The sequence below is a fragment of the Triturus cristatus genome, chromosome 9 (genome assembly GCF_964204655.1).
Source record: "Triturus cristatus chromosome 9, aTriCri1.1, whole genome shotgun sequence".
Taxonomy (NCBI): domain Eukaryota; kingdom Metazoa; phylum Chordata; class Amphibia; order Caudata; family Salamandridae; genus Triturus; species Triturus cristatus.
Genome location: NC_140592.1, coordinates 1,058,275,890 through 1,058,288,817, shown reverse-complemented (window position 1 = coordinate 1,058,288,817; position 12,928 = coordinate 1,058,275,890). Strand labels below are relative to the sequence as shown.

Sequence of the window (12,928 nt, the reverse complement as noted above, 5' to 3'; positions counted from 1 at the left end):
TCTTGGGGGAGATTTTAATGCCGTCTCGACCCCTCGGATGGACTCGTCGGGACCGGTTTCGGATTCCCGTGCGGCCCGAGCACGGCAGCTGGCGGGCTGGGCCGAGGCCCAGGGCCTCTGCGACGCCTGGAGGCTCTGGCATCCTCATGCTCGTCAGTTCACCTACACTTCGGCCGCTCATCATTCTCACGCCCGTATTGATATGATCTTTCTCCCTCCCGCCGACTGCGGGGGCGTCCAAGACATCCGCATCCTCCCCAGGGGGGATTTCAGATCACTCGCCGGTCCTCCTGGGCCTAGGGCCTCCGCCGCACACGGCCCGGCCAATGTGGCGGTTTAGCGCCTGGTTCCTCCAAGACAGGGCGCTGCGCAAGGCGGTGGGCACCGAGCTTACTCAATACTATTCCACTAATGAGGGCTCGGTCTCGTCGGCAGGTACCCTGTGGGAGGCCTGCAAGGCGACCATCAGAGGGGCAGCTAAGGCGCATGTGGTGCGGCACCGCCAGTCGTGGCTGCAACAGCTCACTGCCTGCGAGGCCCGGGCGCTACGAATGGAGCAGTCTCTTTCCGCGCATGATGACCCGGCGGTGTCCCGGCAACTGAGGCTCCTTCGCCAAGAGATTTGTCAACGGTCCCTCGAGGCGGCCAAACTCCTCTGGCAGTCCTCGGTGGCAAGGGTGTATGGTTGGGGTGACAAGAACGGCGTGCTGTTGCACCGCCTGGCTACCTACCCCAGGGCGTCGTGCATCATTCCGGCGGTCACCGATTCCTCGGGTGTGCTCCGGTCCTCCTCTGTGGAGATGGCGGCCGCCTTTGCCCAGTTCTACTCTCAGCTCTACCGGGCTCGCGCACCGGATCTTTCCTTGGCCGCTCTACTCGCGTCTGGGGACGCACACCTCGCCCGGCTTCGGCCGGCCGAATGGGAGAGCCTGGAGGCCCCCATCTCCCTCGAGGAAATTGGGGATGCCATCGGACGGACATCCGCGGGGAAGACCCCGGGGCCTGACGGGTTCCCCCAAGAATTCTACGCCGCCTACAGAGACACCCTGGTCCCGCGGCTGCGCGCTCACTATGCGGAGGTGATTGAGAGGGGCTCCTTCCCCCCCGGAGGCGGACCTGGCCACGATTGTGGTTTTGCCTAAGTCCACGCCGCCGTCCACCGACAGGGCGGCCTACCGTCCCATTTCGCTCATTAACACGGATGTGAAGCTCTACGCGGCGGTCCTGGCCCAGCGGCTTCGGCCCCTGTTGTCAACCTTGGTCCACCCGGACCAGTGTGGGTTCATGCCCGCTCGGGGCACCCGCCACTGTCTTCGCCGTCTCCATGTGGCCCTGGCCCATCGTCATCGGCTGTCTCCGTACCTCGCTCTCCTCCTCGTTGATTTTGAGAAGGCCTTCGATTCAGTGGGGTGGACATACCTCTTTGAGGTCCTGACCCACGTGGGTTTTGGCCCCCGGTTCGTGGGGATGGTGCGTGTCCTCTATGCCCAGCCCCGCGCCAGGTTTCTGGTTAATGGAGTGCTATCGAGGCCATTTCGGATCGGCCGAGGGACGCGGCAGGGTTGCCCACTATCGCCCCTTCTCTTCGCCCTCGCCCTGATTAGATCTGACCCCTTCCTTCGGGGCTGGGAGTGGCCTGGCCTAGAGGCTGACAAAATCGCACTCTATGCGGATGACGTCCTGCTGTATCTGAGTGACCCGGCGCACTCCGGCCCCCGTGCCCTCTCCATCCTGAGCCGTTTCGGCCGGGCGTCTGGTCTATCCCTCAATTCGCGGAAATCGGTCCTGGTCCCGTTGCACCCCTCCAGGGAGTGTTTTGACTGGCAGGAGACCATCCCTCTCCGCCGGTTGTCATTTCAATACCTGGGCATCTGGGTCTCCCTCCTCCCGGAGCTGAGCTGGGCACTTAACGTCACCCCCCTGGTGAAGAAAGCCAAGGCGGACTTGGCGCGTTGGCACCAGTTACCCCTTAATCCGCTAGGGAGGGTGGCCCTCTATAAAATGATGATTCTTCCCCGGTTTCTGTATGTGCTGCAAAACACCCCCCTATCCTTTCCGCGACCTTGGTTCCGCGAGTTGGACGGGATGGTGACGAGATTCCTCTGGGGCAGTGGGAGGCACCGGCTGGCTCTATCGACGTGCCGCATACCCACCTTCGATGGGGGCCTGGGCATGTCCGACCTCTACCTTTATTATCTGGCCACCCGCCTTCTGGTCATTCATGACTGGTTTGGGGGGGGTTGGTCTGACCCAGCCTACAGGGTGGAACTCGGGATTTGGGTTTCTCCGGTATTCAGGATCGCCTGTACGGCGCTTCCGTCCCCGCGGCTCTCCGTCACACCCGCTGGACGGGGAGGCTGACCCGGGTCACTCCCATGTGGCACGGGACATGGTTGCGGGGGTCGCGGAGCTGGAAGGCTTTAGATCGTGGGACTTAATTGGCATTTCCCAGTTGGGGGACGTCTGGCGGGGCAGGCGAATGTGTTCCTTTTCAGAGCTGCAGGCGCGCTTCTCCCTCCATTCCTCCCAATTCTATAGATACCTCCAGCTGCGCCACGCTATACGCACCTACACCCCACTAGACGTCCGGCTGCCGGACCACAGCCCTCCGGAGGCTCACGTCATGCTGGGCAATTTGGGGAGTGGGGGCATCTCCAGGATTTACCGCTCCCTCTATAACTGTACCCCTACATCCCTTGAGGGCCTTAAGGAACGTTGGGAGGGCTGGGTGGGTCCCCTGGACGAGGCCGACTGGCGGGACGCCCTTATGGCCCCCCGCTTGGTGACGGCCTCCGCTAGGCTACGACTTGTCCAAATTTATTACCTACACGCTGCTTATCTCACGCCGGCCCGCCTTCATGGCGCGGGCCTCTCCGGGGACGCGGCCTGCTCCTGCTGTGGCTCCGAGCCGGCCGACTTCCTTCATATGGTGTGGTCTTGCCCGGGGCTGGAGGGGTTCTGGAGGGGCATTGAGTCCGAGCTTACGGAGGTCCTGGGGTGGGAGGTGCCGCATGAGCCTAGACACTCCCTATTGGGCATCACGGATGGTTTAGATGGCACGCGCCCGGAACAGCTGTTCCTCATGACGGCCTTGATGGTGGCTAAACGAGACATTGCGGCGGCGTGGAAGCAACCGCAGCCGCCAACCATAGCTAAGTGGGGCGCCGGGGTGGACTGGTGTGCGGCGCAGGAACGGACTCTTTATCTGGCACGTGGCTGTCCCAAGAAATACCGGAAGGTTTGGGGGAAATGGCTGGGCAACATACCTTAGCGGGGTGGTTTGGGAGATGGGGAAGAGTTTTGAGGGGTGGGTGGGAATGTGGTGCGCTTTTTACTGTACTGCTGTGTGGTGGGGATTTGGGGGGCCCGACAGTTTCTGTTGTTACACTGCTGAAAACAATAAAAACTTGTTTATCAAAAAAAAAATCTGAGGTACAACATCACTTTCTGAATGTGCCCTTTGATGGCAAGCATTTTTTCAGCCGTCCAGTCAACTAGATGCTCAAAAAAATCAAGAAAGACATGGGTACAAGTAACCCACATGCATTTCGATGCCCACAATACCCCGGGCAGCAAAAACAGTTGCCACACCGAAGACTTCCAGCACCAATTCCAGACAACAGCAACAGACCCCTTTATGGGGTCAATGGTAATGGTAGAGTCAAAGGGACAGTAAAGGAACCACCACCCCAAGACAGTAATGCTGTCCAACTTCCCCCAACCATCCAACACCTGTGGGGGCAGGTTGCAGTGGTTTCTACATCACTGGAAGATTATTACCTCCGATTGATGGGTTCTAGACATCATACGGGAGAGGTATTGTAGAGGTATTGAAACTCACCCGCCAACATCCCCCATTCACACACAAGCTGACCTCATGCCCCTCAACAGGTACACACGGTCAGAACACTTCCACATGGTCACTTTTCAGGATGTCATCTCTCTGTTGCGGCAAGGCGACTTCATGACAGCCCTTTACTTGAAGGACACCTACTTCTATATTCCCATCCATCCCACCCATGGAAGATTCCTGCTGTTTGTGGTGAGTGAACAACATTATCAGTTCAAGGTGCTGCCCTTTGGGGTCACAACCACCCCCAGAGTCTTCACCAACTGTCCATCCATGGTAACCACTCCCCTCAGGCGGGGTGAAATCCACGTGTTCCCTTATCTGAACTACTGGCTGATCAGAGGTGCCACATAAAAGCAATGTCTGGCGCACATGCAGACAGCCCTAGACCTGGGCTTCACTATAAATATAGCCAAATCCTTCCTTCAGGTACAACCCTTCCTCAGGGCTATTCTAGACTCAAGGGTGGGGAAGGCATATCCAAGTCTTGCCAGGTCAACACTTTCCAAAATCTGATACATCTTTTTGAGCCGGTTCAATAAGTAACGGTCAGGACAGTAATGCGTTTGTTAGGCATGATGGCACCCTGCATTGCAATAGTTCCTCATGCAAGGTTACACGTGTCCCTTACAACTGTACCCTAGAAGAAGAGTTGTCTCAGGCCAAGGGTCTATGGAAGGATCTAGCGTTGATTTGGGGCCGTACATATCGCTCTCTGCAGTGGTGGAACACCAACAATCTGATACAGGATACTTTCTAGACCCAGTTCCAAAGGAGACCTTCACCACGAACACCTCGCTCCCCAAATGGGGAACACATCTGCAAGATCACACAATCCAAGGTTTGTGGACACCGGCCCAGCAGGGCCTCCACATCAACCACCTGGAAATGCTGGCTATTTAATTTTCTCTTCTAGCATTCCTTCCACTTATTCATAATAATGTTGTTCTAGTCTGCACGGACACCACCACTGCCATTACCTACCAACAAAAGCAAAGTGGGGCGCACTTGTCCCAACTGTCTGTTCTAGCCCAGAGTATCTGGAAGTGGGCAATACATCACAAGATGCAGTTGGTCATACAGTACATTCCCGACTTGGCAGACCTGCTCAGCAGAACACATCAGCAAGTCCACCAGTGGAAACTTCACCCCCAGACACTAATCCTTTACTTCCAACAGTGGAAGTTTTCTCACATGGACCTGTTTGCCACTGCAGAAAACGCAAAATGCCCTAACTTCGCCACCAGGTTACCACACCCACAGTCAATTGGCAACATACTATAGATGAACTGGTCAGGGGTATTTGTCTATGCTTTTCCGCCTCTCCTACCATTTTTAGTTCACAAGCTGAGGCAGACATCACTTAACCTCATCCTCGTAGCCCCAACCTAGGTGTGACAGCCTTGGTACTCCACTCTGCTGGAATTATTTCTAGGTCCTCACGAGAAGCTTCCCCACAGGCTGAACCTTCTCACACAAAGTCAAGGAACCCTCCAACACACCAGTCCTCAGCAGCTCAATCTTGCAGTATGGCTTCTGAGGTTCTAGAGTGTGGATACCTTAACTTATCACAGGAATGTATGTCCATTCTTCATGAAGCACACAAGCCTATCACCAGGGCCTGCTATGCAGCAAAATGGAAGCACTTTGTGCACTATTGCCCTCCAAAGCATATCAATCCCCTCACACAATCAATACAAGACATTGTCTATTTTCTTCTTCACCTTCAACAGTCAGGCCTTGCCTATACCCCCATTCAGTTACATTTGGCTGTTGTGACTGCTCACCTTCAGAACAGGCAGCACACTTTGCTTTTCAGAATACCAGTCATTAAGGCCTTCATGGAAGGCTTCAAGCTGGTCATGCAGCCCGGACACCTCCTGCTTCGGTGTGGATTCTTGACATGGTCCTAATAAGGCTCAAGGGCCTTCCTTTGCTCTTGCCCGCTTCACTTTCTATCATGGGAGGTAGCCGTCCTTGTAGCAGTCACTTCCCTCAGACGAATCAGTGAGGTACACAATCTCACCTTAGAGGAGCATTTCTTCCAAGTCCATCCAGATAAGGTTGTCCTTAGAACTAACCCAACATTTCTCTTTAAGGTGGTTTCCAGTATTCATCTCAATCAAACAATTGAGGTTACAGTTTTCTTTCCACATCCAAAGTTTGTTGCGGAACACGCTTTGCATGCCCTAGATGTCAAAAGAGCACTAATGTATTATGTGAATAGAACAAAACACAACAACTCTTCGTGTCTTACTCCAAACCACATAAAGGGCATGCTACTTCAAAAGCAGTTATCGCTTGTTGGTTTGTCAAGTGTAGCCAAACTTGCTATACTAAAAGATCCCTACCTGTCCCTCCCAGACCCCATTCCACGCACAAGAAAGGGTCTTTTATTGCCTTCTTGGGCAATATACCATTGCTCAACATCAGTAAAGCAGCTACTTGGTCCACTCCTCACACTTTTACTAAGCATTACTGTATGGATTTCCTAGCTAGACAACAAGCTAGAGTTGGCAAAGCTGTCTTACGCCCGCTATTTCAATCTTCTTCAACATCCTCAGATTTTGCTTTTGGGCAGGACTGCTTAACAGTCTATGCACAGCAAGTGTATCTACAGCTATACATGCCACTAACAGGAAACAGTCGGAACAACCTGGTTAGAGCCATGAGTGTTCCGACTACGCAAGCACTACCACGCTTGCCTTAACCATGCATATGCCTTAACCATGCATATGTGTGGTTACGGCAGTGCACGGTCTAGCAGCTGGCTGCAGCTAGGTGGAATCATGAAAACACCAGGAAGAGAGGACATGGTGAAGTAAGTGGGACTAGGGCTAAGTTGGGGAGGGGGTAGTTTGTTTGGTTGGGGGGTTAGTTTTCAGGGTTGGGGGATCGGGTCATTTTCCGGGCTGTGGGGTTGGGTCATTTTCAGGGCTAGGGGGTTGGGGTCGTTTTCAGGGCTAGGGGGTCGGTGCGTTTTCAGGGCTGGGGAAGGGGGTCCGGGGCAGTCTTCAGGGCTGGGGGGTCGGGTCGTTTTCAGGGCTGGGGGGTCGGGTCATTTACAGTGCGTACCTTTATCATACAACCCCTACTAGCGGAAAATGTTTTTTACCCTGTAAGCATCTGTTCATGGCATGGAGTGCTTTAGATTCACATGCGCCCACCCTCCTTCCCAGCAGATACTCCGACCATATTTCTTTACTTTTCATGGTCATTTATATCTGTAGCTCTAAGCTCCATCTACATGTTCACCCTTAGGGTGGTAAAAACAATCTGACTATGGAGCCGATACCCATGCGCATTGCCTACAGTAGGTGCCTACACCTCGTGACGCGAAAGACTCCCTCGAACAAAAACAAGTTGCACACATCCAAGCACAACACTAGATGGCAGGAGTATGCACATCATGTGAATCTACAGCACTACATGCCACAAACAGATGTTTACAGGGTAAGTAAAATTTTCCTTAAACACACAGTAAAACAAAACATTAACTGAGAGATATATTGTTAATATCTATTTGAATTCAAATAGATCATCAATAAGCATTAATAGAATAATATTACATTAAAACAAGAATTCTAATCATAAGGTAATGAGAACCAAAGGGATTGTAAAACCTCAATAATCCAAAAAAAGAGCCAACACCCATTTTATCGGTATAGAGGGAACAGAGAGATATAAGTCGGGCTCCCTGTTTTATAGTGTTTTTTTTTTTTTTTACATTTCCGTCTGTATTCATCCATATTTATTTTTTAACCTTCTTATCGGTTTTTAGCCCTATTAAGTTAGTGTTTTGTAAATCCTTAAATTTGTGATGAGTGTATTATCACATTTATTTAACCAATAAACGTGCACTCATACTTTGCTGCCTGTCGTGTTTTAGCTTATTAAGCAGCCAAATATAATTTTAAAAAATGACGACATGAAAATATTACCATTATTGCACAGACAAATATTAAGTTATGCAGTCATTTAACAAAATCTTATAACATTGTTTTTTACCTCCCCATGTTGTCCTCTGCACTGCTATTCATGAAGGAAAGAATGGGGAATCAATCAAAAGAATCCCAATGAGCGTGGAAACACAGGGATTTCTGTCTGTATTTAGCTGTACAAATCAGTAAAATTCAAACTGGGAGCCTTGGATATAAGTAATATTGGAAGAGGAGAAATGTGATTCAAACAGTGCAATAGAGGCAGCTCAAAAGAGCATTTATAAAAGATATAAGTGCACTAGGTTTTTGAGAAAAAGAAAATCGGAAGGAGTGAAGGAATGAAAAAAAAAAATGTGGTGTACCAAGAAAGTTGATTGTAGATGAACAGCATTATCATCCAAACTACAAGCTTGACAAATACAGACAGTCAAAGAAATATAGACAAGAATAGGACTTCTTCTATTCCTGCAATTTTAGAGTGTGTATCTCGAGTTGTACATGAACACCAATTTGGCATGAGAATAGGTTAACCTTATTAGGAAAGGTCTATGCTGCTGAAGAAAATGAATACTTTCTAAATATTGTTTGCACAATTTTGGACTCACAACACAACCTGTGAGGGTAAATTGTAAAAATTGGGCGACAATAAGTGGGCTATATAATGGTAAATCAGAATAACACGCAAGAGACCATATATATGTTTGACTTAACTGTTAGAAGCAGAAGAATTAAGATTAACTAAACTGTCACCCAGGAATGTCATATAAAGTGCGAATCAGGTGAAATATATTGATCGAAACAATAATTCAGATACTAATCTGATAATCGCTAAAACAATTAGTCTACATTGATCAGAGGACACGTTTTATGAAAACCCTAGTCCCACAATGGGAAATAAATAACAACTCACCTCGATAGCTGTTGCTTAATCGGGTATATATTAATTCCCAACTATATATGTACTGAAATCAAAAAGATTTTAGAAGAAAGAATACCTATGATACGAGTTATAGAGAATATGGAAACATTGAAAATTCTGTAGAGAAAACTTAAAATTCTTTCTGACACAAAACTGCTTTCCAGACTCATGACAGTGAAGCCAAATCAGTTGAAGCTGTGCTAAAGTAAAAAAAGGAGTGCAGATTGTTACCTCATATTTGATACAGAGACTCAGAGTTTCCACGGCGGGTGTGAAAAGTTGGTTGAAACAACTGGCTCGGAGGATGCATTACATTGTGTTAGATTCTAGAAAATCAAATTCAAATGCCAGGTTGTGGTTCAAAGCAATCTACTATTTATTTTCTCTGTTTGTAATGTTTGGTCTTCTGGCTTCTGTTTCTGTATTGCTGGAAATGTTCCAGAGCTCATTTCTTTAAAAGCATTTATTATTATTTCACTGAAAACGCATGCCACTTGACGAAATCACTGAAATTAAAAATCTATTTCAAAGTTTTAGTACTTTTGTTCGAAGGGAATTGAGCTTTGAAAGAATCCTATTTTGATTAGCCACACTGCATGGATTATATTAAAAGAGCTAAAGGTATTTAAGTCTGATGCACTAAAGGCTATGTTCTACTTTTTCAGATCTTTGATGCTTTCAAGTCACGTCTTCATGACTCGAATAGTAAAGTTAATCTTTTGGCTCTGGAAACAATGCAGAAGATCATCCCTCTGCTGAAAGACAGCCTGTCTGCTGTGGTCAATATACTGTTTCCGGCAATCGTCGATAACAACCTAAACTCAAAGAATCACAGTATCTATTCTGCTGCTAGCAACGTTGTTCAAGCATTAATTGCATATTTAGGTACGCTAATATGTTAACGTTACACATTTGATGATCATTCTCTGCTGCAGTGCAAGTAAATGATGGTGACTGTTAAACAATAGGGATTTCTAAATGGAAGTTTTAAGTGTGACTGTCCATTGAATGAACTTTCCCTCTTTAATTCAACATTGTCAAAGTTCTATATAGCTATGTAGCAAGCAATTCCATGTGGCCTAAAAAATAGTCATTCAAGCAAGCGCTATTATGACGCTGGTGTTGTAAGCATTTCATCTTTTGTGCCACAAGTACTTGTCTACAATGATCACCTCACAGGAGAACCACAGATAGCTATAAAGAGACCCTCACAAAGTTCTGAAAAGACCGGCGATTCTCATGCAAATTTCAACAGACTGTCACAACTCTGAACAGACCTTTCTATTTCTTCTACCTATACTATATAAGTGGCTGGGTACCCCTTTGAACTGTACACTTTATATGTATAACATACCAAAAGTGATCTTATTCCATATGTCCACATATAATTCAAGGGACTGTTAGGTCCTGTTTTTTTCCTCATTCTTAACCATTGGGTACCAACCCCACCATATAATGGTGGGATCTGAAATTGCTGTTTAAGTGGTTAATCCAGAACTTTGCACACCAGTACTGTACACACAAGCCTGCACCCTTGATAATTCTCTGCTTTACTCATATGCAGCTAATTCCTCGTGTTTGGCCCAACCCTGATAATTCCATGGCTTATGGACCTTTTTGTGTTATTTTTCCATTTCATCTGCTTCTTCCCTCCGTTCTCTTTACTTATGCCACAGTGCTTCGGCTTTAAGCTATGTGTGTCATGCCATCAGCTGCTTGTAATAGCTGATCTGTAGAACCTCTATCTCATGTTTGCAGACTGTACTTAGTGTGCTGTCATCACTGCGAGGCTTCTCTGGAACCTGCCTTACAGCAAAGCAACGGTTCGCACTTCCTAAGGAGATGTTGAGTTTCATCATTGGTAAGAGTCAGGAGGCGGTACATGCCCTCATCTGCTGGTTGTGGTACCTAGTTTCCTTTCTGACAGTGAAGAAGTAAGGCATTCCCCGTGGACTCCCTCTTGGCAGTCACACTCACTGCCCTATGTAAATGGTCAGATGACTCAAGGGAAGTTGAAAGTGCCTTAGCTCCTCTGAGTGCACAGCTTTGAGGCTACTACTAGAGTAAGCCATTTAGCTATTCTTTCTCAATGCTTTAATGTAGGCCTGTTGCCCCAAGAGCTCAGGCCAGACTCCATTTCTAGGTGCAGGTCAAAGGACCAAGTCTCCATTCACTGGACCAGAAACAAGCATCCTGGGACCGGTTATGGGGCGTCACCCCACATTAGCCAGTCTATCTTCTATCCAGTGGTGCAGTGAGCATGGGAACCACGTCTGGTAATACCCTTCCCACTAAAAGGCAACAAAAGCAAAAGGAACAAATGATGGCCAGAAGGCTGAACAATGCAAACATTCACCCCCAGTCACAAAGATCTGGGTTTAATCCATTGTTCTTTTGCTCACCACGCCATCCCAGGTTGGACCCAGCCATATGCAAATCAGTCTTGAGCCTGCTCCTCATGAGAACAGTCCAGCCAGAACTGCCAAGTCAGGTCCTCCCTGGACCGATAACGGGCATCCTGGGACCGGATTCGGGGCATCACCCCTCATCGGCCAGGCTAGCTTGAATCCAGTGGCACAGTGAGCACGGGACCCACGTCTGGGCATACCCTTCGACTTAGAGTGGCAAAAGAAAAAGGAACAAATGATGGACAGAATTCTGAACAATGCAAACATTCACCTCTTGTCACAAAGATCTGGGTTTAATCCATCGTTCTTTTGCTCACCACCCCATCCCAGTTTGGACGCAGCCATATGCAAAGCAGTCTTGACCTTGTTCCTCGTGGGATTAGTCCAACCCAAACTGCCAAGCCAGGTCCTCCGTGGACCGGAAACAAGCAACCTGGGACCGGTTTCCAGGCATCATCTCTCTTCAGCCAGGCTAGCTTGAATCCAGTTGCATATTGAGCACAGGACCCATGTCTGGGCATGCCCTTCTCACTTAGGATGACAAAAGCAAAAGGAACAAATGATGGATGGAGTGCTGAACAATGCAAACATTCACTTAAGCCTACATTTTCATATGCTGTTTTTCTTCTCCCCTCTTCTCAGTTTCTTTCAAAACTACACACACATTGAAAATGGAAAATAATCAGGAGAGAAAAGTAGCATAAGGTTACTTCTATGATAAATCTCTTATTCATATCCGTAGTAGAAAAGCTTTAGTGTATAATTTCACAGGAAATGTACACTGGAAAATGGCTCTGTAATACTAGATAAAACAAAACGATGGGGATTAAACTGGCCCTCATCCATACCGATGTAAAAGATGGGAGGTCACAGTATATCCCACATCCATTATACACATATACAGAAGTGATTAACTTGTTGTACCCCCAACTTGTTGTACCCACATACAGAACTAAACATGCACTTTAATAATTGAAATAGACCATAGCCACTGCTTGATTAAGGATATGAATTTAGTAACCCAACTAATCACACGATGAGTACAGCCACTAAAATGAAGCAAGACAGACACCTTTGGTATCACGTCCGTTCCCACTGATTGATTTTAAATACCTAATCCTTAGCCCAAGTATAGCTGAACCAATGCACAATATGATCATTAGTCTCCTTGTCCAACTAACATAAGTGACTAATAGATCAATCCCTGACTCCAAGAGCCCTCAAATTGTATGATTGATATAATATTGTACAACATATATAACTAATTTAGAAATCAGACTGAGTTTAATATATATTTGTTTCTTTTAAGTTAGGGATTCCACAACATAATGTGAATATTTCATATTTAGCTATTCCAGGCTATCACTTAATGTCTGGGTACTAATTTTATTGGCCATAATCTCACAAACGCAATTCAGTCAGGGTGTGCAGTATTCCCAGAAATGATGAAAAGTTAACAATTGAAGATTTCAAAATCGCATGTCATTGGTGGTCTATATGAGATGTCCGTACTTCTAAAGCAACACATTTTTTAATGAAAGAATTAGACAAGAGCCCTGTAGGAAGTTGGCTCTATATATAGTGCACCAAAATGAGGTACACTGTGCAAAGAGTCCAGGCAAACCCCAATGGAATTACAGAGGCACAAATGACACCCTAAATGCTCTCCTTTGTGGTAGTGTGGGTGAGCAGCTAGGCATATCACTCAGAGGGTAGTGCTAAGCATTTGTTACACACAAAAAGGCAGTAAGTGAGACCACACTCAATAAAGAAATCTGACACCAATTTATAAAAATAACACATATGTTTA

At 47.5% G+C, this 12,928-nt stretch overlaps 1 protein-coding gene across 2 annotated transcripts in view; it reads left to right on the top strand.

Annotated features, from left to right (window-relative positions):
* Positions 1–12,928, top strand: part of TOGARAM1 (TOG array regulator of axonemal microtubules 1) — an 846,610-nt gene that overhangs the window by 751,728 nt on the left and 81,954 nt on the right. For both annotated transcript variants that reach the window (XR_014968891.1, XM_085626936.1), the window contains exon 20: positions 9,376–9,595. Coding sequence is in view for 1 of the 2 variants with exons in the window: in XM_085626936.1 (XP_085483062.1) it covers positions 9,376–9,595 (220 nt within the window). In the remaining variant the exon portion in view is untranslated. The remainder of the gene's footprint in view (positions 1–9,375; positions 9,596–12,928) is intronic.